The sequence below is a fragment of the Ahaetulla prasina genome, chromosome 2 (assembly GCF_028640845.1).
Source record: "Ahaetulla prasina isolate Xishuangbanna chromosome 2, ASM2864084v1, whole genome shotgun sequence".
Classification (NCBI taxonomy): Eukaryota; Metazoa; Chordata; class Lepidosauria; order Squamata; family Colubridae; genus Ahaetulla; species Ahaetulla prasina.
This window is the reverse complement of record NC_080540.1, coordinates 219,367,802-219,393,948: the sequence shown is the minus strand read 5'-3', so window position 1 is coordinate 219,393,948 and position 26,147 is coordinate 219,367,802. Positions and strand designations below refer to the sequence as shown.

The following is a 26,147-nucleotide window of genomic DNA, read 5'->3' as shown; positions in this document are numbered from 1 at the left end:
GCAATAATACTGCCAAAACAGAGTATCTGCTCCCAGAATTGAAGTGTAATTTACATCCAAATATAAAGGTGCCACATTTAGGTTTAGGAATTGATACGTTTACCCCAACTGTGGGCAAATCATTAAAGGTAGAAGGGGTCCCATTAGAGACACTACTGAAAGGCTACACTAGAGCATGCAAATTTATGAAATTATATAGCGAATTCGGCCTCAGAGGTCAATTGCATAGTAATCGTAAGAACACAATATCATTTTTTTGCCAATTGATTTTGTTTCTCATTTAAAGTATCTGTGATAGCTAAAAAGATGTGACTTCAAGACTCCGATATGTCTAAAGATAATATATAGCGTATTAGGACCTGCATTTTTCTTGATTACTAGTTAAAGTAAATCTACACTTGGGTTCATGCTAGAAAATTTACTGAAACCAGAGCAATATTTCTGGGATACGTCAGAAAACTCTTGCTATAGTTAGTTCTTGCCCTGTGTATTTATTAACCTGTATTTATTTTCAGTCAACTCAGGAAATGTACCTACTTAATGTTTCTGCCTCCTATTTTTCCCACAGCAAGCCTCTAAATCTTGCCACAAAAAATTGGTTGTGCTACCAAAATGAATGAAGAGTTAAGCACGTTTTATAAGGAATTTTTGTCTTTTTAAATGTTTCTTGGCACAAAGCTTTTGCTAGGGTCATTAACCCTGGTAAACCCAAGACATATTTCCTACTTTCTGGACAGATTTCCCACATTTTCATCCAAAACTGTGATTTAGGGGAGTTGCAAATATTTGTACTTGCATGTCACAAAATGAGTGTTTTTAAATATATTAGCTACATCCCCTCAAGATTTATTTTTCTCTGAATTCACATCAACAGGGCTATTGTAACTATACCCAAAGTGCTTGATGTGATAAAGCCTTTAAGCCCCGATTTCCCAATAAAAAGTCCACAAGTGAACCTCCATGTAGAATAGCAAGTTCATAATTTCTTGTACCGCACAATAAGTGAACGGACTAAACGGAATAGCATTGCAAACAAACATATAGAAATTCCTAACAATAGTTTCCTGATAATAGGAAATTGATGCTGGCTCACTCAGTATCACATAAAGACAATTTCTCATTAGGAGTGAAATAAGCAAACAGGTATAAGAAGTCAGGTGTCTTCTATATATTTGGCTTCTGAAAAGAATTGAAGCAGGGAAAATAAATGTACAGTCAGAAGATTTTTCCGAGGAAAGTTTATTATACTATTGCTTTAAAAATGCATATTTTAAATAAATACTTAAGACAAACGTTAGTTTGTAAGACGATTAGAAGTTATGTTCAGGTGCTTGAATTCTAACATTATCCCCTCTTCATTCCTAACCTTAAGTCTTTAAAAATCCAGTTATTCTACTTTTTTGCTTTTGTTATTCATCAACTAATATCTATTACTTGGGATAAAAGTGAAGAACTAAAACCAAGCATCTTCCTATGTACCTTTTCCCTGTTACTGGATTATAGAGCTAAGACATAGGTGACTGGTAAGTAATATTACATCTTCATTTTCTATGACTATTTCTTTTAGAATATCTTGCAAGATTTATTTCTCCCATGCTTCCCTTTTGCCTTCCATGTGCATCCAACTATGTTCTATAGCAGTGTTTCCCAACCTTGGCAACTTTATGATGGGTGGACTTCAGCTCCCAGAATTCCCCAGCCAGCTTGTTGAAGTCCACCAATCTTAAAGTTGCCAAGGTTGAGAAACACCGTTCTATAGGATTCCCAAATCTCTAGAATAGATGTAGGGATTACAAAGGGAATAATTCCTCGTTTCACTAGTCTACTCTCTCTCTATTCCATTGCAAAATAGACACTGTTGAATACAATCTACCAGGGGGCTGATCTACACCAATCATTCAATTTATTCTTAAAATGCTTCTTAATTCCCAGATATGGACAAAAAGTGAAATATTCAAAGACATTTGATTTACTCAATTGTTTACCAAAGCACGTCATCTGTAGGTTTCCTGAGGAGTCAGACAAAATTTTATCTTCCAAAATCTGAACAAAATATGCTATTGTAAACTTAGAAAAGACATTTTATTGCTGTTTCTTTAACACGTAAAGGTCTTCTGTGACTATTCTTAAAAGACCTCAATTCATCTGTATTGTTTTGATCACTGATAATACAAAATTATCCAAGTTAATAGAATTGTGCAAGAAGCCTATAGTCAGGATTAGCTAACACTAACATTAAAGGTTGAGGTTTGCAAAAACACTTCTATCTCATGAATTATCCTATCCAAGTCAGTGCATCATGATTATAAAACCATGGAATGGCTTCATCTTCGCAGTTGAGGGTTCTTTTGTATCCATCTTCAAATTATTTTTCTGAAAGAGAAACGTATCATATTTAAAACCTATTTTAAAATAGTTTCCTTTTAGCTAGGCATGTAGGTTGTGCACAGGGTAAAAAACATATTTTAAAAGAAACCTCCATGGAAATCTCCAACCATCAAGTACAGGGAGATTATTTTCACAGACCTGTGGTGGTTAGAATTTTAATTCTACGAAGGGCAATATAGCCATTATCTAAAAATGTACCGTATTTTTCAGAGTATAAGACACACCAGAGTATAAGATGCAGCTTAGTTTTTGGGGAGAAAAATGATTGGGGGGGGGGGGGAAAGAAATCTGCCTACCAGGTATTCATCTGGCTACCGCCCTTAGTCTGGTCAGCTTCAGCACATTAGTTTGCTGGTTTTTATCCCCTGCTTGGGGATAAAAACAACTTCTAAAGCACAACTGATCTTTCGAGAGAAGCAATGAGAAAAGCAGGCAAAGCACAGAGATCGCTTCACTCGCTAGTGCCTCGTTAGGGCTGGAAAAAAGCTTCGAAAAAGCTACATTTGGAGTATAAGACCACCCAAATTTTCAGCCTCTTTTAGGAAGGAAAAAAGTGTGTCCGAAAAATACGGTATTTTAAATTCAGGGACAGGCTTCTCCATTAATAAACCATTTCCCTTAAGAAGCATCTCATGCCAAAGCCCTAACTAAATATGGTAAAATTCACTAGTCTAGTGAAAAGAAGGACTAGGGGTGACATGATAGCAGTGTTCCAATATTTAAGGCGCTGCCACAAATAAGAGGAGTTCAACCTCTTCTTCAAAGCACCTGAACACAGGACAAGAAGCAATGAATGGAAACTAATCAAGGAAAGAAGCAACCTAGAACTTAGAAATTTCCTGATAGTAAGAACAGTTAGTGGAATGACTTTCCTTCAGAAATTGTGGGTGCTCCAACATTGCAGGTTTTTAAATAGAGATTGGACAATCATTTGTCCAGAATGGTATAGGGCAGGGGTGTCAAACTTAAGGCCCGGAGACCGTATCAGGCCTGTTGGGTGCTTAGATCTGAAAACAGTGAAGGACCGGCCCATAGTGCCTCCGCCAGGGAAAATGGAGCTTGCAAGGGTGGCCCTCGCAAGCTCTGTTTTTGCTGGCAGAAGGTTGCAGGAGGCTGTCACAGGCAAAAGCGGAACTCAGGAGCATTCGAGCCACCACAGGCACCCCCGACACTTGAGCTGGCCATGCCCCCCCCCACAAAGTCAAACACAACCTTGATGCGGTCCTCAGTGAAATTGAGTTTGACACCCCTGGTATAGGGTCTCCTGCTTGAGCAGGGGGTTGGACTTAGAAGTCCTCCCAGGTCCCTTCCAATTCTGCTATTCTGTTAAAAACCTTATCCCATGAATAAACTTTAAAAGCCAATCTTTTTTAAAAAAAAAACATAGCAGCCCCTTTACTGTAAACTCCCGCGTTTCCTCGAAAATAAGACCCTTGTCTTATATTTTTTTGAACCCTGAAATAAGCGCTTGGCCTTATTTTCGGGGAGGTCTTATTATTTTGGGGCACATGGAACAAGATGGGGCTCCTCTTGCCGTCTTACCTGATTTCCAGCTCTGCGTTTAAATATTTTCAGGGAGGGCTTATTTTTTTTTGGGGGGGAGCCTTATTTTAGTGCATGCACTCAAAATCCTGATTGAGCTTATTATCAGGGGATGTCTTATTTTCGGGGAAAACAGGGTAGTTAGCAAGAAACAATAACCTATTCTTAACTTAAAGACTGTGATATAATATGCATGGATTTGGGCAATAATATAAACTAGAAGCTACTTAGAAGACGTGATCAGTTACACCTGCAGCTCCTCCATTCCGCTTTGAACGTAGGCTATTTTGCACAACTATTTGTTTCTTTATGCATTGACTGCTTCACCATCACTTGTATTCTGCACTAGCAGCATCTCTTCCCACTTAAGAGGGCGCTCCAAGTCACACATTAAACAGTGTGGCTATTTCCCCAACACCCAGAATTTGGGTTGCATTTCCACCTACAATTTGAGAGCTGCACTAACCTTTCCGTTTGTTAAATACATCCCCTCGGTCCTGCATGTCTCTCCTCTCTCTCAGCCGCAGCGGAGAAAAGGCCACTAAAGGGGAGAAGCTATTCCTTCTTTCAAGATGACTCGGGTGTGATGATTTCTTGGCAAGTTCTGCATCAGACGCGTAAGGTTTTCCCAAAGGGCTAAGCACATCCTTCATTTCCAGGCTCATTGGACTGAGGTTAAACTCTGATCTGCACCTTGGAATTCGCTTTCCGGGATCCAGCGGGTGATCAAGTAGAGTCTTTTTCAGTGCTTCGTACCGACTGAGAATGGACTGGAAATCTAATGTGCACTCGTTTCCTGACAGATAATCCGTCGCAGATTTGCTGGCTCTAGAATTTTCTTCCCCCGAGTCATCAAAGTCCAAATCATGGACACTATTAAGACTGATATTTCCTCCTTCTTCTGGGAGAGTCTCTTGAAGTATACCTAGCTGGATACCGTCATGGCTATCTGAACCGGTACTGCTAACTGCTTGAGAAGCATCCCGCAACGAAGATGTACACATTGTAGAATTCTCACCCACACTGTGCAACAAAGTCTTTGATCCGGTATGGTTGCCTGAGCCACAGCTCACCTCATGCACACTTCTATTTAAAATCTGGAAGGCTGGTTCTGGGTTTTCCACTTGGTCTGTAGCAGCAAGGGACAATTCTTTCTTGCAAATCATTTCATCCACCGGCCTAAGAGCCTCTTGGTGGCTCAGCAATTCATCAGTAATCCCTTGCTGCAAACTCCTCGGGGGCTCCACATCTAAAAAGGGAAATTCGGCTGCGTCGGATATACAAGGTGACATAAACAATGTCAGACTTGAACTTAAACGGCGTCTAAAATCAGGAACTGTATCCTGCAATAACCGTTCTGTGGCTTCGGAATGATGCAATGCTTCACTTGAAGGTGGTTCGGTTTCAATAGCCTTTTTCCATGAGCTTCTAATTTCAGTAACTGAAAATGAGTGATAAAAAGATTAAGTACAATACTGTAATTTTCTTTCTAAAAATATACTTCTTCATTCTACATACTATTTATTTATTTATTTATTTATTAATTAAACTTTTATACCGCCCTTCTCCCGAAGGACTCAGGGCGGTGTACAGCCTTCATTTAAAACAGTTAATATACATATTAAAATAACAATTAAAAAGCTTATTCAATAAAAGGCCGAAATTAAAACCGTCCAATTGACCATATAAAATACCCAGTAAAATTTTAAAATTTAAAATTTAGAATTTAAAAATCAGGCCAGTCCCGCTTGTATAAATAAGTAAGTTTTCAGTTCCTGGCGAAAGGTCCGAAGGTCAGGCAATTGGCGTAAACCGGGGGGAAGTTCGTTCCAGAGGGTAGGTGCTCCCACAGAGAAGGACCTTCCCCTAGGGGCCGCCAGCCGACACTGCTACCACCTTTGAAACTATACTAAGGTAAGTCCATCAATGCTGGAATTGAACAGCCCTCTTTCAACAGAAGGAAAGGAAGGAGACACCACCTACCTCCTGCCTACAACACAATCCTTTCAGCAGTTCCAAGAAGATCCCACAACCAATTGCACTCTGATTCTGAGAAGCGTGGAGGTTCGTTCTCCGAGCTTGTGGGTCAGTTTCTAAATGTTTCGTTACTAGGCTAGGTAACATCTTCAGCAGAGTTTAAGGGATATCAGCGTCAGTGTTCTTCTGTTTATAAGGTCTTCAGGTGCAGGTGTGTCAAGTGAGGGTCTTGTGATGGGTCAGTTATGAGTCATCTTATAACTGGAAGAACACCAACATCCCCTAAACTCCGCTGAAGATGTTACCTAGTCTGGTAACGAAACATTCAGAAATCAACCAAGCTTGGAGAATGAACTTTCACCCTCATCCTACACCTGAGCTACAAATATTCACCACTATTGCACTCTGATTCTGGTGACCCTGAGGGCACAGATAAACCCCCAAGTGGCCACAACTGTCAGAGAGAATGCTAACAGCCAGATGACTACAAAAAAAAAATACAAAAAAAAAATACAATACTTCCATCCGCCATCATCAGTCACAACTGATGAAGCTTCTTGGATGAGAAGTGGAACATTTTCTTTGCCTTCTTCTCCAAGAAAGAAAGCAACAACAGTCCAGTTGCCTTTTTGAGAAAAAAATGACAATTATGACCTAGATCAGGGGCCTGCAAACTTGACTCTTAAAAGACTTCAATTCCCAGAGTTCCTCAGCCAGCAAAGGAACTCTGAGAGTTAAAGTCCACAAGTCTTAAAAGACCCAAGTTTGCAGACCCCTGACCTAGATGACTAAGAATCTCCATAAGCATTTTGAGAAAAGGGTTTCTTTCTTAAATGCCAAACTTTGATTTTCAAGTTAGTACTTGTACTGCTCTGTTTATCACATACAACAGCAGGGAAATTCACTGAAGCTCTCAGCTGTGACTATTGCAAAATCCCTGTCCGTCTCATAGACCCACCCCAACCCAATTTAAACCCTACATCACCCTAGCCACTCTATGTATCTGTTGAAATAAATTGCATTTCATGAAAGCTTGTAAAATTTATTAATCGGAAAATGTGCTACCAAGCTCTGATTATCACTTGTTACCCACAGTATTGAAAGATCAATTTTGTAAACAATTACAATCCTCAACTTACAACCACAACTGAGCCCAAAATGTATGTGGCTAAGTGAGAAATTTTTAAAGTGAATTTTGCCCCATTTTACTACTTTTCTTGCCACATTTGTTAAGTGAATCAGTGCAGTGCAATGTTCCCTCTAATTTTTCACGAGTCTGAGCAAGCACACTAACTCCCTGAGCGGTCCCTTGGACCACTGTGAGCAACATCAGACGTGCGGGTCATGCCAGCATCGCATCCATTCAAGTCACATGATTTATTAAATCCATTCATTTATTTTATTTATTTATTTTTTTTATTTTTATTATTATTATTATTATTATTATTATTATTATTATTATTATTATTATTTATTCATTTATTAAATCCATCCATTCAAGTCACATGATTTATTAAAAGAATCAAACAGATTCGGCTAGCTAAAACTTTTAGCTAGATTCGGCTAGCTAAAAGTTTTAGCTAGCCGAATCTGTGCTGGGCAGCTAATCAACGTAATTTGACAGGCGTTGATTAGCTGCGCAGCACAGATTTTCTGTGCGCGGAGACCGTGTCAGCAGTGCGCATTTGCGCACGCGCGCAGCTTAGAGGGAACAGTGGTGCAGTGGTTAAATTAGTAACACGGTTGTTAAGCGAATCTGGTTTCCCCATCGACTTTGCTTATCCGAATCCGAATGTAAATCATATAACCATGGGGATGCTGCAACAGTCATGTTAAAAATGGTCAGAAGTCACTTTTTTCAGTGCCGTTGTAACTTTGAACGGTCACTAAGTGAACTGTTGTAGGTCAAGGACTACCTGTATTTGATCTCTCTGCAGATTTAAAGAAATAATTTTACAAACAAAGAAAGAGGAAGATCGAGGATAGGCATTTGACTTGTATTATATATTAATGATTAACTCTTGAAACTGCCAAGTGGAAAGCCCTTTTTGCATGCAGGTAATCCTCAAGGTACGACAGTATTTTGGACCAGAATTTCCATTGTTAAGTGATATGTTCATAGTGCCAATATTCTGTTGCTGCATCGCTTAGTGACAGCAATATTAGTAGATCCTACTATATCATTAAAAGGGACACGGTGGCTTAGTGGATAAGATGCTGAGCTTGCCAATCGAAAGGTCGGCAGTTCAGCAGTTCAAATCCCTAAGTGCCGCATAACGGGATGAGCTCCTGTTACTTGACCCAGCTTCTGCCAACCTAACAGTTCAAAAGTACGTAAAAAATGCAAGTAGAAAAACAGGGACCACCTTTGATGGGAAGATAACAGCGTTCCGTGCGCCTTTGGTGCTGAGTCATGCCAGCCACATGTCCACGGAGACGTCTTTGGACAGCGCTGGCTCTTCGGCTATGAAACTGAGATGAGCACCGCCCCCTAGAGTCAGGACCGACTAGCATGCATGTGCGAGGGGAACCTTTACCTTTACCTTACATCATTAGAGAGCAATAGGGAACCAATATACAGTACATAAAGCTCATTTTGTACCTTAGGAGAAGAGGCTTATATTAATAAGTTTTTTGCTCATCAGAGGCAGATGGAAGACAGGCTGTCTCACATCCTTCTGATGAGGGATTATAAATAGTCTTGACTTCCTTAATGGGAGCCTACATCGTCTTGCCAAAGTGGGGGAAAATAGGGTAAGAGATCTGAATATAATCCTTATTTACTCTTTTCATAGTAACTGGAAGAATCTAATGCTTTCTACTATTTTGAGAACTGTTAGAATCTTGTCTTCTAGTAAGTCTTTCCTTCTGTGATCCAATGGGGTAATATAACAAATACCTGAAGTCAGGGCTTTTTGGCAGGAAAGAAGGGAAGGAGAGTAAAGCACTGCAGCTCCCATGTCCCAATCCACTAGAAGTTGCTTAGAAGTTTTATATTTTACGGAGTCCAGCAATATAACAATAGCTAACATATAGGGGATCTATAAGAAGCTTATCATACGAATAGATGTATTGCTGACAGTAATTGGTCTTTTATTCTGACAGCGATAAGCAAAGAAAGAGGAGACAGACAAAAAGAGAAAAACAGAGTAGTTCACAAAAGTAACAGTAAAAATAAATAAACAAATGTGAAATGTGAAAGCAGCATAGACAGTAGAACTATCAAAGTTTCAAAAGTAGAACTATCAAAGTTTCAAAAGTGCTTCACTGGAACCTTCATTCTGAGCTTTACTGTGCTGTATTGTTTGAATATATACCAAGTTCCATAACCATAAACAAAATCATAACCTCAGAAACTGTAAAGCTGTATCAATTCCAGGATGACTGAATGTACTGCAGTGTAATGATAAGGGATACTCACTCAGATTTTCTGGAGTCCGTGGAATCTGTTTCCTTGTTAAGAAAGGATTTGAGAATAAGGTACTGATCAGGTCCCCTACATCCTTCCCAGTGTTCTGGGGTGAATCAGATACTACTACATCTGCCACCTACAAGAAAATATAACATACTGAAAAAAGACGAGCTGCAGCTACACTGCTGAAACATGCTACCTGTAGGAGATGACCAGGCTGAGCCCAAGCAGGGTGGGGATGTCAAAGGCATCATAAGTCATGAGCCCCTTTGCGCCTGGAAGAGATCTAAGTCAAGCCCACCTGGAATGCCTCTCTTATCTCCTGCCCATTTCCCTTAATGGCCAGTTGGTCAGATTCTTGTAGAGAACGTACGCTTGTAATAAATCTTTATATTCATTTTGAATCTCTGAATTTCCCCAGCGTTTCACACTACCCTCGGAAATTAACCTGCCCTTTTCCCTCTTTATTGGCATCTACTATGCCTATCCTGAGTTTCCCTTAATTTCAGAACTTGTTTGATTATTTATAGAGCGACTAGATAATGCATAATTAAAAAATGATATGAAAACAGATTGGAAAGTAAACATTACAGTCAACGTAAATCAAACCAGTATAAGTTAAAAGAGACTACAGGCAATAAGCATTACGACGCTACCAGATTCTGCATGAAAAAGGATTTTCACTTGAACACTCAAATATGCTCTGGGCTGTTTTCAACCCTCTGGAAGAGGATGAGAGATGCCGGGGGAAGTATGTTTCTCCAGCAGATTGTTCTGCGAGTAGTTAACCAGCACTGAATACCACATAATATTTTAAAATTTTAGTAACATAAAGATGTCATCGTTATTGCATTCACTTGTCTAATAAAAACACTGGATTTTTAATTTTTACTTATAGCCACTCAAGCTATTTCTACTTTTTATGTAAATGAGTATCCTCAAAGAACTTCAGATTATGCCATTACTATTGCATAATCTCTTTTAACCTACTCTTTACCTCTTCAGCCAGCTGTTCTTGGGCCTTCTTTAAAGGATCTCCTTTTTTAGCTGATGAAGGTGTTTTAACTGAATCCACTTGTCTTTTCTTCCCACTTTCTATTCGTCTAGAATTTCTTCCTTTATTCTCTAAGATTGGAAACCGTGAATTATCAGTCCTCTTGGGAGTTTCAACATTTGATGTCTGAGGGAGAGGGGAAAAAAAGTTGACCTTGTAGGGGCAGATCAATATTTTACATTTGCAACAACTGCATTTTAATTATCACATATCTAATACTCATGGATCTCGAGAAAAGGTGGGTCAACCATTAATATAAGACTCCATTAGGACCAATGAAAATGGTGTGTTACCTTTTCAGAATGTGTAGCAAGTTTCAAGGTCCTAAAAATATAAGAAAGCCTTATTATTAAATGTACACTGTTAAAATCATGTGCTTGTACAGCTGCTGAAACCTGTATGCCCCGTATCTGTCCGTTACAATTTCTCTCAATTCATCCCGGTCATCAAAAGGCAACGTTGTTATAGGGAGAGCTTGTGACAATTAGAGCAAAGCTTTTCTCTACTTGAGTATCAGCCTCCCATGCATGCAAGTTATGCGCATGTATCAGGAATATAACCATACAAAAAATATGTTAGCAGTAATTCCTGCACACAATATATCAAAACTATGTTGACAATAATAAGATAACATATCAGAATTAACTAGATATAAAAATTTACATCTCTTGGACCCAAGAAAAAAGATGAAGAATAAAAATATAAAACCAATATCTAGTTGCAACATATTTTCAGAGGTACACTTTAGATTCTATTTTTATCTTCTGATACAGATGCATTTAGCTGATTCCATTTAGGGAATCACATATAATCTAAATCTACATGTTGATTCTTTATAAGGCATGGTCCCATGTTATTTATACAATGTTAATATATGCTACTATTCTACATAAAGACGTATTAAAATCATACCTTTCTGTGCCTGTCTTTGTTGAATAATCTTCATTTCCCAGTGTCTTCCCAACTGTTACAAATTCATCTGCCTGAACGTTCTTTTTGGTGGAATCTAAATACATTTTTCAAAAGGGAATCAAGAATTCTGTTTAGTTAATAATATAAATATTTATCTTATCACTAGTTCTAAGGAAATATTGTTGTATTTCCAGTAGTCTTATCAGACCCAACCCCAGAGATAAGAGTGAAATCCAATCAAATCCAATTCTTTATTTGCCTACACTAATAGACACAATCTTGCCAAACTAAAGCTATCACTTTCCAAGATAGTAGATATAACCGGAGAGGTTCTAGGTTGTCCTTTCCCTGCACCTGTTCCCTCCTCCAGTTCTGTACTGCACAGTCTCTTGATCTGGGTCTCTTCCTGGGAATCCTCTGAGTTGACAAAATCTTCCCCTTCTGCTACTGCAGGTACATATTCCTCTCACGAGTCCTCAATTTACAACCAAAATTGAACCCAGAATTAGAGTTGTAATTTGTTAACAGTCATAAACTGAGATACCCATTTGACCAGGACTAATTTCCTGGCCTTTTTTGGGGGTGTTCATTAAGCAAATGCTACAGTTGTTATGCAAACATATTCATTTGATCGATTAATTTTATATTATGTGAAGCAGTACTATCTTGTGTCTGTTTTAAATCGCCTTCCAATTAGCTTCATTGGATAACTATCAGTCCTACTGTTTTAAGAAAGGACATTTATCTTTGTTTACTTTTACCATTTGTTTACTTTTATTTTATACCCTATAATCATCTACTAGTCCGTTATCTTTTTTTTCTAAATTAAGAACCCCCAAATTCTAAACTTTTTATCCCAATCAATTCAGCAATCTCCTTTTCCCAAATCTATTATACTTTTTTCCAGAAATGTACTTACTATTCCCTTGTTTAATAATCCCTAGCATGACATTCACTTTCCTCACAGCTGCCACACTTTAATATAATGTATTCATTGAACTATCAATGTGACCAAGTAATTTATTATAGGCAACTCAATCTCATCAGTATATATGTGAAGTTAAGAGGAGATGCTCCAATGTAAATCATTTCACACTTCTTTGAATTAAAGTATATGTTTGCCACTTAACTGTTTTCCTTGTTTAAATAAATCATTCTGGAGCTTTTTATGAACCTGAGTGGTTTGGCTTAATTGACAAACTCAGCAAATGTATTGCTTATCTCTAAGCAAGATCACTAACAATGGAAAAAGAAACAGTCCCAACCCCACATCTTTAAGGGGCTTCCATTTCTTTGTCCATGTGTTCCTACTTTTTTGGTTTTGCTTTTATACTGTTACTAATTTGTAAAATGGCAGGTACTTTTAACCCACGATTGCTAAATTTGATGGGAACCTTTGTCTTTTGAAATTCCAAGTAGGGAATGTCCACAGGATCACTCCTGTGCCTCTATTGATACTCTAAAAAATTATAGGAAGTTGATGAAGCAGGATTGCAAAGGGTGACCACATGATTGCAGGGCACTTCGTAGATGGTCATAAAAGCAAACATAAATGTGTCTGAAATATAGTCATGGGACAAAGAACGATGTGACATTTTATGCTGTCCAGAAGTGCTTAATGAGTCATAAACCATCCCTTCTGTGGTTGTCATGATCGCAAATCATTATTACAGTGCCTGATTGTAAGTCAAGGACTACCTGTATTGCTCTTTAAATGAACATAGTACTATGTCAGAAAGGCTGCATATAGTATTTATATACTAAAGATCATAAAAGAATCTTAGTATTTACCTGGAATTAATGCAGGATATTGACAGAAGACACTCCTTTTATAAGCTTCCTCAGTAGCCGGAGTAAAAGAAAGAGGAGACATAGCGGGTAACAAATCAAGTGCCTTTAAAAATAATAATAATCATAACATATTGAAATGTTTGAAATTCAAATACACATGCACAAATAAATAAGGTACAAAGCCGTCCTATTCTAAGTTCAAAAGACTGACCTTTAATTTTAGTTTACAGATAAAAAAAATTGATAGGATTTATTTTATAAATGTATATGATTAAAAAGGTAAAGGTTCCCCTCACACATATATGCCAATTGTTCCTGACTCTAGGGGGCGGTGCTCATCTCCGTTTCAAGAGCCAGCGCTGTCCGAAGACATCTCCTTGGTCATGTGGCCGGCATGATTAAATGCCAAAGGTGCATGGAAGGCTGTTACCTTCCCACCAAAGGTGGTCCCTATTTTTCTACTTGCATTTTTTACGTGCTTTCGAACTGCTAGGTTGGCAGAAGCTGGGACAAGTAACGGGAGCTCACCCTGTTACGCGGCACTAGGGATTCGAACCGCTGAACTGCCAACCTTTCGATCGACAAGCTCAGCGTCTTAGCCATTGAGCTACCATGTCCCTATGATTAGGGGATAATAAATTTGGCTTCTGGATGAAACAGTGCCATCTGGTGAGGTCCAGAAGGCATCAATTCTCTTTTGCAGTGTTTGTCCTCTACAACAATATTCCCGAGACTGACCATTCACAAGGACCTGAAAACCTGCTTACTCGGTGAGAGCATGGGATTAGTCCATCCGCAAATGAAAGTTCATAGATGTAATATGAAATGATCAACCTCTGTTATTTTGGTTTCGATATCTGCAGTGTTTTGTCTTTAGTTCCTTCACTATTATGCCTTTAACCAATTTTAAGTTACCATATACCAGATGACATGAGTTCTAAGATCTTTAATACCATAATTAATTGATGTATACCATGAAATAAACAATTATGGTATTAAAGATCATAGACCTGTGTTTACCTTAATAAAAAATTCATATAGAGCACAGGGACATGCCTATTGGGACTTTTAAAGTCTTTTTGCAGATTATACACTTCTTGCTTATACATTACCTATCAAGCATATACTTACAGGATTTGGATCCTTAATTAAACGAAAAGGTGACTGGCCAAGACGATTTTTCCACTTTAAGTGCCATTCCAGTTGTTTTTCAGCAATTGATTGAGTTACTGAAATATGATCATCACATTTTAATTTTTGCCTATGGGAAAATTATTGACAAGAATATGAGAACATTTTAGCTGAATCAGAGACTTTACAAATGAAAGCATTTGCTCAAATACATTTTTTCGTTATAAAAGCAGAGGAGGTTGCATTTAATATTAAGCAAGTGACATCATTTCCGCAATGGAATTTTCCAAAATCTGTTATGTGCTCCAAATCACCTCAGGATTCTAATCCTCTTCAACAGTGTTTCTCAACCTCAGTAAGTTTAAAATCTGAGGATTGTAGCTCCCATAGGTCTGGACTTCTGCCAGAACCCCATATACTGTGTCTTAAAATTCCTGAGAATGAAAAGCACTGCTGTACAATGTATCTAGTGTTACAAAATTTAATTTCAATAGGGAGACAAAATTTATGTATTCTGCTGACATATCATCAGTATTTGACATATCACACAAACGATTGGCTCTGAAAAGTTTTTTAAAAAATTATTGTAGTTACATTGCCACAGTCCATGTTTCCCAGGAAAAAGAAAACCACAGGATGCATATTGCACCCAATCACGAATTAATTAATAAATGCTGTAGATTCTAAATGACAACCAGCAAAGCTTGTCCTTAAATATATTTAATAGTCCATTAAAAATCACAAGATTTTTTTTCCCCCCGACAGAAATTTGACAGGAATATTTCTCACAAACTGGCAATTGAAGAGTCTGTTTATTAGAATTAACCGCACTTTAATAACATGAACCTGTCATTTTCTTGGTGTATCTTCATATGGAAGTTATGAACAACTTGCCATAGTATACAAGTGAGAGAATTCCACGGCTTTGCTTACATAATCAGACTAAAATGAGTAATACAGCCATATGTTTTTTCTTTTCTTGTAACACAACCTTAAACTTACAAAGACTGTTAAAGCGTAAGATTTTCTCTAATGTTGACACCAGGCAGCTGATGCCCAATAAACTAGTATCAATAAATTATGTATAATTTGCTTGGATCAGATTTAAGTATTATTTATGTTAAGTAATCCTATATGGACTGAATTAAAATACACAACAGTAAGATGCATACTGCAGAAACCTAATGGTTTATTAAACCAAATTGTCACATCTTAACTGGATAAGTAATTTTATATTATTCCATAATATCTTTATTAAAAGGTTTGTTTGGAAGGCTCCTGAATCCACAGAACAGGGACCTCTAAATTTACCTCAGTGACTTCAGCCCCAATAAAGTCTCATTCTGGAATCTGATGTTTCCTTCAAGATCCTGAAGGTCTACTTTGAATCCTTTCTTGTCAACATGCCGACGCTCATGCAACAATAACTCCAACGCTTTGGTTAGTAATTGGATAATGGTTAACATGTTCAGTTTTCCCTCTTCGTACACATTCCCTATAGGAAACTTTAAAATAAAGAAAAAAAATTGGTTAGCATATACTGAATGAAGAGCACAATTGTATGTGCAATGTCTTGCACAGGGCATAAAGCTGCACACACTATTCCCACAAATTACTGTTGTTGCTGTTGTTGTTGCTTTATTATTATTCTTACAAATGGCCCCATGATTTTTTAAACTTGTGTTTGGTTTATCAAGCCCTTCTGCTAGAACATGAGCAAAATTCCAGAATGACAAGAAAGTACTGGTTAATACTATATAATATAATATTATATAATAAATGATTTGGTATTTGCCTCATATTAATTTAAGTTTGTCTACTTTTCAAAAATCATTGCTTTTGTAATGCTTGTTTGAACAGTTTTAGCTTTAAGGTAAAAGTAAGCAAATCTGGTGACTGCTGTCATTTTTAGATATTTCATTCTTCTTATATTTGCACTGAAACCATATAGTTACAGGAGCCAGACAACCATACCTTTTAAAATGTATCTTATGAAAAGGCCTATTAATAAATAAATAAAGTGCAATAAATAAAATGCACTTTACACATTTTCCCATTAAAAGACTTTTTAACCAAATTTAACCATCCAGTTTTTATGCTATTAGTCAATGTTATGTGTCATAAGGAATTGATCTTTGGATTTAAACTTTTGTCCTTAAAAATTCCGTTTTGTGTCCAAATACTGTAGTTTCAAAGGACATATATTTTGGTTATATAAACAGGAGAAATACTCCTAGATCTTTTAATTTTACAGGAATCAAAATGAGCTTATTTTGAATTAGTTGCAACTACCAACAATGTACTTAAAATGTTATCTGGGAAGTATTCAAGTTTTATTATTATTATTATTATAATCTAACAATGTCTCAAATTAATCTCCCTCATTTTTAACCAATCATAACATCAGCCCATTGATTTCAATGAATTAATCAAGGGACAGCAAGAAGCAGAACAATATTCTACAGATATTGACTATTTGAACAGAAGCATAGATTCCAAGAAACTTACTTTATACATTTCTTTTTCTACTTTTTGAAGCAGAGGCCGTGGAATGCTAACAGAAACACTTGCGCCATCTAATGTATACTGATCAACATGACCTTTTACTACTGAATCCACTACTTCTCTTTCTTTTTGCAAAAATGTCAGCGTTTCCATTACTGTTGCCCATAAATAGCGAACCTTTGGAGGGGAAAAAAAGCTTTTTCAGCAAGCAGGGGAGAAAATTTACAATTATGTAAATAAAAGTTAGATGGAAATTATTAAAAACCTGTTGACAGATACTCACTCACCTTTTCAATTCTTTCTGTGGTATTACTCTGGCCAGAATCAGCCTTTTTCCCCATTCTACCCAAACAGTGAGAAACAAAACAAAACCAAAAACCAAAACAAAACAGTTATTAAAGATAACATTGTTTATATTGTAACTGTTCTTATTTTTCTGATAATTATTAGAATAGCAACAGCAAACATATAGAGAATCACATTAAAAATCTCTGTTATCCATACTTTCTAGACTGTCACATTTATCTTATAGGAATTGCTTATTATTAAGCCCTGCTGGCACAATAGTTAAGCGCAGTTATTGTAGGCAAACTGCCCACAGTCTGGTGTTTGATCCTGACAGGACTCAAGATTGACTCAGCCGTCCATCCTTTTCAATGTCCATAAAATGACTCAGATAGTTGGAGACAATATGCAAATAATGCTGACATTGTAACCCAACCAGAAAGTGATGTAAAACACTAATATATAAGACAGCATATAAGTCTAAATACTATTCCTGTTTAAGAAAACAGGAAAACAACACAAATGTAAATAAGCTGTAAGATGCATTTCTAATAAAATATTACTTGCTTTTGCAATCGTTTGTCCAGATCCACATTTCCATGTCTTAAATCTCTGATTTGCTTAGTAAAAAGCCTGTGAACAGAAAAAGCAAGCCACGGTTAAATGCTGCAGATGAAAAAAAACCTATGAAATATTATCAATTAATAACTATTGGCATCGATTCAAATTATGAATTGAATTTTTCATTATCAAATATCTTTTTCAATCTCAGCAAGCAAAAGAACAATCTGAAATATACTCTTACCTACCCAACTACCCTGCCTTATAACATTCAACATCTTCCCTACAACTTTATAATCTACAGATCACATTTGTAGCTACTTTACTTACAGAGCTTTTTTCTGAAGTTCTTGAATCATCAAATCTTCCTTCTGTAGACACTGTGAAAATCTGTTAAGTGCCACTTGATATTTTGCAACAGCCATATTCAAGTCTGGGGATCTTACATTCACCGCTTCTGGGTAGGGTATGCCAGCACCTACACAAAATGATTCCAAAATCTACATTGAGAAATATGAACTGAACCACCACCAAAAGGCAGCAGTATTTTAAGACATCCAAACCGCTCAAGCAAGCAAGAGACTGAAAAGCAGGGTAAAAGAAGGACTATGTTGAAAGCATGATATCAGGACAACCACATCTATCTACGTAGTGTGATAATCTCAGAATGTATCCAGGACTATTTCAATAAACAAAGCTTATTTCTAATTTTTAAAATCCTTTGATATTTTGTCCCACTTCTGAATGTTTCCTGCAATGAATCCATGAGAATAGCCTGCTGCACAGGAAAATTCCATAGATCAGCGGTCACCAACTGGTGGTCCGCAAGAAAATTTTGGTGGTCCCCAGAAAAATTATTTGCATTTTTTATATTGCACTAAATCAGTGGTCCTCAAACTATGGCCCCTGGACTGGATACATGCAATGAACACTTGTGTTGCTGCAGAGAGTCTCCCCCTTCAGGGTCTTTTTCTGTGGTGTGAGGTCTGCTTCAGCCTCCTGGTGTGGGGCTTTGGGCGAAGGCTGGAGGGAAGTGCTGCTGGTGGTGAAGAGCCAGAGGGCCTTGTTCTAGAGGGACTGCATCATGGCCTGGAACTGGTTGACCATCTCAGCCCGCTGAGCCTCCAGGCACCGGTACATGGCCTTGCACTCCTGCAGGTCTTCCCTCTGCTTGGAAAGCCTATGCTCCTAGTCCTCAGTGAGGTGCTTCTGCTGAGCCTCCTTCTCGGTCAGATTCAAATTGAATTGAGCCAGCTGTTTTGCCAACTCTTTCTCATGGTGGCTGCTTAGCACCAACAACAGCTTCCTGTTGGGGCCCTAAGGAGCCTGGGCAGGCAGGGAAGGAGTGGGTAGGAGGGGAGGGGTGAATAGAGGCCGGTGAGGTGCCCCCCGATGTGACTGACATCAAGTTGGTCATGGCCACCCAGTCACATGACTACGTAGCCACACCCACCCAGCTGGTCATTAAGCAGATCATATTACTGGTCCACGGGATTTAAAATTATGAATTTAGTGGTCCCTGAGGTCAGAAAGGTTGGGGACCCCTGCCATAGATGATACAAAGCTAAAGTTGACAAATTACATTCTGTCAGAGCCCACTGCACCTTCCACTATACAATTCTGCTCCAGAAGTAGCTAATCTTTAAATCTGGTGCCATAAAAACAAACACACAAGCAGCCATCAGGTACAGCTGTAGGTAGTTGCATTAATTTGAACAACCCTTAAGAGAACCATATATTCATTTTTGTTTTTGAATAACTTAATGTTACAGGTATTTGTTTTTTCACTAGATTTTGTCATATAACCATATCTATTGTTTTTTCAAAAATATTACTATTATCAGGCTCAACTTCAAAATCCTTTCAATATTTGAAACTTATGAACTGTGTAAGTGCGCCAATATAACTGAAATCCTATACTTCATCATTATTATTTTTTTTGCTTTTTTAAACTAAAATTGTAGTGTGCAGGCTGCAATTAAATTAAATCTATTATACTTAGCAAGGGTTCTGCAATAGGGTCATAATTATTGCCTGGAATGTGCAGATGGCTAGATCCTTGGACTATACCACCTCTATGCAACTTTTCTGTGTGTGCCAATCCTAAGTGTGCACCTTGATTTATCTAGGAATTCAGAGAAATCAAATGTCAGAAGAGACACCTGAAGCACCATCTAAGGAAGGACTCATAGCTGGTCTGACCAAATATAGGCAAAAGCTGACAACTGGGACTATCTTGTAGTGATAAGCATAGGAAAACACCAATATCTTTTCACCCTTATTGTATTTTATTTATCAAATTTAGAAAACACACATAGCTCTCATAAAGAATCTCTGGGTGGTATGCAAGGGAAATTTTAAAACCAAAAACAATGTTTAGAATTTAGTTAAAAATTTAATTATAAGGCAGGGAGAGGGCCTTCAAGGAGCTAACCAGACCCCTGACCTTGAGTTTCTCTGTGAGGCCCAAGAAAGGGGGCAAAGCCAGGTCCTTAGGCATTTCAGAAGGGCCAGAAAAATGGGGCGCCAGCTTCGCCTCTGGGAAGACAATTTTTCAAAGGGCAGGAAGAATTCTCTTCCTGAACCCTGCCAGTTGAAATTCTTTGACTGATGGGGTTCGAAACATGTCTTCCCTACTTGAGCTGACGGGACAAATTTATGTAATGGGCGAAGATAGTTCTATAAGTAAACTGGACCTAGGTAATGTAGAGCTTTAAAGATCATAACCAAAACTTTAAATTGGACTTGTAAGGTGGTAATTTATTAGTACTTTAATTATTTTTAATTAATAAATTTAGCTATAATTTTATTGGCATTTATTTCAATATATTTTTATTGATTTTTTTTAAATAACGTGATCAGGTTGTTCTCTATTTTTATTGTTTACTACACTGTGAACCATCCGGAGCGTGTTTGGAATTTAGCTAATTTGAATTAAATGAATGAAAAATGAAAATGCTGAGAATAAACTTTTTCATCACTGCTGATGATTCCCAACATCTTGTACTTGAAACAGAATTCTGGATGGATTCCATCAAACACTCTTTGCTTGCAAAGATCTTTCACAGTTTATTTAAAATCTTCTGAAGTACTGAAGGCTTTATGTAAGGAAGTTCTTCACTAGCAGGAATTTCCCATAAAAAAAGAAAATTCCAAAATTTTGTTTCCCCATAAAACAGTATAGTAAATAATGATTGCTTACCTAGAGAGTCTACTTTAATATGGTGCAGTATAACATATCTTGCAAAGTGGAACATTAGATGAATGAATTTGGGTCCACCAGGAGAAAGAAATAATGATGCAACAACTGAAGGGAAACTGTTTCCACATTCATCCTAGGGATTTAAAAATGGACAAGTGAACTGTAATTGATAGTATCAACTTCCATTAAGTTCAAAAGAAGTTAGAGTTCTCTTTAAGCAATAGAGCCAGCACGCTGAAATGTGGCAAACAGTTATGATTACCTTGTTAGACATCAGAGGCCAGCATAAGTTAAAGCAACTATATAAGCATCCCTGGGCCAAAAGGGATGTTTCACAAATGTGTTTCATAAATTCTTTTCCTATTATCTTAATTGCCTGGCATGCTAAAAGAACAGCTTTGGTTTTGCTCAAATCCAATTAGCTTGAATTCACCGGTTACTAATATTATCCAACAAGCTCTGAATATAATACTGTATTTAACAGAACACAAACGAGTCTCAAAAGGACTGTAAAAAGCTACTAAGGATTGAACCTGGATGGCAGGTAGTTTTATTGATAAACTATCTTCAGGTCTGGGGAGATAAGACCTTTAAAGAGAATGAAAAGGAGGAGGAGGAGACCCTTCCATACTTCATACTCTGTTCTCTGTTTTCACAAGACATTTGTCTCCTTTACTTAGCTTTCAGTTTGAGTCACTTTTTTCTGGTTAATACTTGTATAATACTATACTTGAAAAAGTTTTGGCAAGAAGAAGAAATTAATATTCTCTAGCTATGGCTTTCAGAATCCTTGATGCCATTTGTTCTGAGACTAATAGGAGCTTTAGTCCAAAGTGTCTAGAAGGCATCATATTGCCTAAGAAACAACAGTAATAGCAGCAAGAAATCTCTCATCAAGCAACATCAATGACAAATTTTAGAGATAGTCTCTCAAAGACAACCTCATACAAATACACACACACACATATATATATACACATATATATAAATATACATACATACATACATACATACATACATACATATATATATATATCTCAAATATATGGACACCTTTTCATTCTTACCAATACTTACTGATATCCTTTTTAGCCATTCATAGCACTGCTTCCTGAATTCAGAGTCTGCCTTTTTGTCTGTGGGAGGATAGCAAAATCTTTCCATTCCAAAGAAAAGGAAAGAGAACAATTTCAACAAACATGTAAGGAAGCAGACATAGTTTTAAGGCAGTTGAGCAATACAAAATATTCCTGACAAAGTTTAACTACATTTGTATTTGCGTTATTGCATATTGACTTAGTTTTTACTGTAGAAGCTTCTTATCAACAAGAAAAATACTTATACATCATCATGCTGTAGTTCTAAAATAGTTCTAATAAGGCTGGATCATTGATACAGAATTTCTCTTGAATAAAGGCTTCCAGCAAGACTTCCAGCATCAGAGTGGGGCTCCTCCTTTGGATCAAATTCTTTGCTTTTTTTGGAGCAGCAAAAGGATCTTCAACATTACATTCATATTTCCAGTTCCACTTCAATACAAGTTATAGAATTCGGTGGCACTGTAAATACTGTGTTTCCCCGAAAATAAGACCCTGTCATACATTTTTTGAACCCAAAAATAAGCATTTGGCCTTATTTTGGGGGGGGGGGCATGTGGAGGTGTTATTATTTTGGGGCACGTGGAGCAAGACAGGGCTCTTCTTGCTGTTTTACCTGATTTCCAGCTCTGTCTCCCTACCCTAACCAGAGGAAATGGTGGGGATCGTATGCACATGCGATTTAATAGTTTTGGTGAGGGCTTATTTTCAGGGGGGGCTTATTTTAGCCATGCATTCAAAAGCCTGATTGGGCTTATTATCCGTGGAGATCTTATTTTAGGGGAAACAGGGTATAAACCTTTTGGGGGAAGGAAGAGGCATCGTGGTATAAGAAAATGACAATATTTTGATCAGCCATGAGAGAATCTTTCTAACAACCTCCTCCAGTGAGGAGAGTAGTATAGCAGGATTGCTCAAGTCCTAATAATCATAATTTTAGTTTGTTATGGACTTGGTAAGTAACTTTAAGAAAGACTAAGTAATAAAGCATATTTCATTAAATGTTACACTCACCTAAAAACCTCATTACAATGTGACTGGTCCAGCTTTGAAAATAAGAACCATGCAACAATGTGAAATGCATCTTTGTTTGGTTTATCAAACAAGTTCCTTAAAAAAAAGTTAAAAAAATAATTACTCCATATGCAATTGTAGGATCATTAACTGGACCAACTTCCTTTTTCCCTAGTTGTATTTCTGCTATACTATCATCACATGTAGAAATTCAATGTGCTGCATTCACAATCCTACACACACCGTCTTTACAAAAGATTGGTTTCTTTTGAAGAACATCACTGCATCGTACCATGAATCATAGGCTAATATAAATGGGCACCAACTTAAATGCTCTGCCAAATGCTACTTGTTCCTGAATTAATTTTCTATAAACACTCAAGAGCAGTAAACTTACATAGTCTAAAAACTGTTAATATTTTCCAGATCTGACTAAAATTGTAGTTCAATCACAAAGTGACATCTAGGTTATTTCATAATTACAGTAAAATGCAGGAAGAAAAACCTGTTTAATTCTGAATAGAAAAATTCTACATGATATCCTATATCAAAAAGGTTTAGCTAATATTAATTCCCAAAGTAATGCATCTTTGAGCAAACATTCATTCTCAGATTTATAGTTTAAAATACATTCTACATCACCAACAGTGCAACTTCATGATTTGTTCTAAATGTGGACACGAGATTACCCAATATAAGTAACAGCAGGAATGGTTTTGATCATGGTTCCCCATAGTGGTCAACATCAATCCCCAAGGGTCAATGGGATTGTCCAAGTGTGGTAAAATGGCTGGGGATTAACAAGTTATCAATAAATGATGGAAAGTCAATCTTTCCAGGCCTCCATACCGGCTCCACACCAGTCCCTCGTTCTGAAGATGACGAAGCTGGTGGCAAGGATTGAACTGTCAGCTTCCAGCGAATGGAATCTTAAGTTTTATTTATCTAATTTATATAGTCATCCATCTCACAAGTGACTCTAGGCAGCTACGAGACTAAAACAATACATATCTAAAATAATTATCAATATTTTAAAAAGTTAAAACAAAATTAAGGGATGTTAATAATAATGGACCCACTTCATCAGTTCACCTGTCTCCAGAGGCCTCCAGGCCTGCTGGAAAAACCAGGTCTTAAGGAATCTTCGGAAGTCTAGAAGTGATAAAGCCATCCTCATTTTGGGGTAAGAGAAGCTTCCACAACACAGGGGAAAATAGCAGAAAAGGCCTGCTACCTAGTTGCTGCCAAATATAGCAGAATAACAACTTAAACAGGACCCATAACATACCCATACTGTTCAATCTGGGGGGACAGACAGATAAAATCAAGGAAAGGTGGTCCCTCAATTAACCCAGTCTCATGCCATGTTATTCCTTGTATTATTACTTATTATTTTCATATAACCAATATTTGGAGGTTGATATTGATGAACAATCTGAAAATTCATGAAGGGATCGATCACCTAAAGAGTGGGGACTTCTGATTTTGATAATGGGTCTCCAAGCCATTCATAGCAAGCAAAATTTTCCCCACAGAAGGGATAGCATTTAAAAGAGATAAAAGGGGAATACAAGTAGTCCTCAACTTACAACAGATTATTTAATGACTGTTTGAAGTAACAACAGCACTGAAAAAAGTGACTTATGACCATTTTTCACTCTTACAACTGTTGCAGCATCCCTACTGTCAAACAATCAAAATTCATACATTTGGCAACTGACTCGTTAGTGTCCCGGGGTCATGTGATCACCATTTTACAACCTTCTGACAAGCAAAGTCAGAGGGGTAGCCAGATTCAATTCAATAACTGTATTACTAGCATAACAACAGCAGTGATTCACTTAACACCTGTGGCAAGAAAGGTCATGCAATGGGACAAAACTCATTTAACAGCTGTCTTGCTTAGCAACAGAAATCTTGGATTCAATTTCGGTCTTAAGTCCAGAACCACCTGAAATACATTAGCGGATTAGTAGCCCAATCCGCATTCCTAACACACAAAACTTGCCAGCCATCATAGGAATAGCGAAACTTTGTTTAATAATAGCAAAACTTAGGATAGTACTATTACTATATTACTATAACAGTGAAATATGGGGTTTTACCTCCTGGATTTTTAATGTTGTAAACCACCTGGAGTCAGATGCGAGTTAGCCAGTCCTATGAATTTATATGCATACGTGTATACATATAACTAACACATATTATAATTAATATAATACAGTTATATAATACATAACTAATATGTACTAGTTATAGTTAAATACTGCAGCCTGTGCCCTTTGGCTATTTTATTTATTAGTTATACATACCGGTATAACTAATATATATTATAACTAATATAATACATAGAGCTATATAATATATAACTAATATGTATTGGTTATAGTTAAACAATGCAGCTTGTGCCCTTTGGATATTTTATTAGTTATACATACCGGTATAACTAATATATAACTAATATAATACATATAGCAATATAACATATAACTAATATGTGTTAGTTATAGTTAAATACTGCAACCTGTGCCCTTCGGCTATTTTATTTATTAGCTATACATACCGGTATAACTAATACATATTAGTTATATGTATAACTAATAAATAAAATAACCAAAAGGCACAAGCTGCAGTATTTTACCAGTTCCTGGGCAAAGTCTTCCCACTTCTCTAAAAACAGACAATACAGATGCTGAAACGGAAATCAAAGTGCATCCCGTGGCCTCTCCACTTACACGCCCAGCCGGAGGTGAGTCGACAGTTTCCCGGCAGCGGCGTTTACCGCGGGATCGAAGCCCAGAGCCAAGAGGTAGAGCCAGAAGTGCTCCTTCTCCCAAGCAGAAGGCGAGAACGGATTGCTCATCTCTCCGGCGCCGCCAGATCTCCCAACGCCCACGGAAGGACGACTCGGCGAGCCACGGAAGGAGCTTCTCAGGCTCGTCTCACGGTCAGCCGTGCAAATGAAGCTCTTCCCCCTCCTCCTCACCCCCGGCTTCTTTCGGGTAACGGCCGCCTTCACATTCTCCCCGGAGTGAGTTCCGTTAACGGCAGAGCCCTCGGAGCCGCCATTTTGTTTAACCCGCCAAATTGTAAATCGAAAGTGGGGGGCGGGTTTTTAATGAATTACGGGGAAAATATTACCGAATCAAAATCCTCGGAACCCATGACCTTTCCACGTGATCGGCGGCTTCTCGACCAATCCGAACGAAAGGAAGAATTTCCCAGGATGCACCGTGGCGGAGTCCCGCACGAAGGCGGAAACAGACATAAAGCTAT

At 37.6% G+C, this 26,147-nt stretch overlaps 1 protein-coding gene and 1 non-coding gene across 3 annotated transcripts; both read right to left on the bottom strand.

Annotated features, from left to right (window-relative positions):
• Positions 1–1,213: 1,213 nt before the first annotated feature.
• Positions 1,214–26,147, bottom strand: HAUS6 (HAUS augmin like complex subunit 6). 2 transcript variants are annotated; one of them, XM_058171604.1, is made up of 17 exons: positions 25,607–26,147; positions 22,872–22,967; positions 21,838–21,916; positions 20,761–20,893; positions 17,889–18,036; positions 17,565–17,630; positions 17,000–17,054; positions 16,716–16,889; positions 15,519–15,712; positions 14,208–14,337; positions 13,077–13,179; positions 11,286–11,379; positions 10,667–10,697; positions 10,317–10,499; positions 9,329–9,455; positions 4,397–5,371; positions 1,214–2,373 (listed from the first exon to the last, which is right to left on the bottom strand). In XM_058171604.1, exons 1-17 carry the CDS (start codon positions 25,732–25,734, stop codon positions 2,366–2,368), a joined length of 2,724 nt encoding a protein of 907 aa, XP_058027587.1. In that variant the 5' UTR covers positions 25,735–26,147; the 3' UTR covers positions 1,214–2,365. The 2 variants fall into 2 exon arrangements, with proteins under 2 accessions (XP_058027587.1, XP_058027588.1); XM_058171605.1 differs by lacking the exon at positions 25,607–26,147 and having other exon boundaries at positions 21,828–21,916; positions 22,872–22,897.
• LOC131193775 (small Cajal body-specific RNA 8) lies at positions 10,767–10,897 on the bottom strand. Its single transcript, XR_009154027.1, has one exon. It is a non-coding gene; the product is annotated as a small Cajal body-specific RNA 8 (non-coding RNA).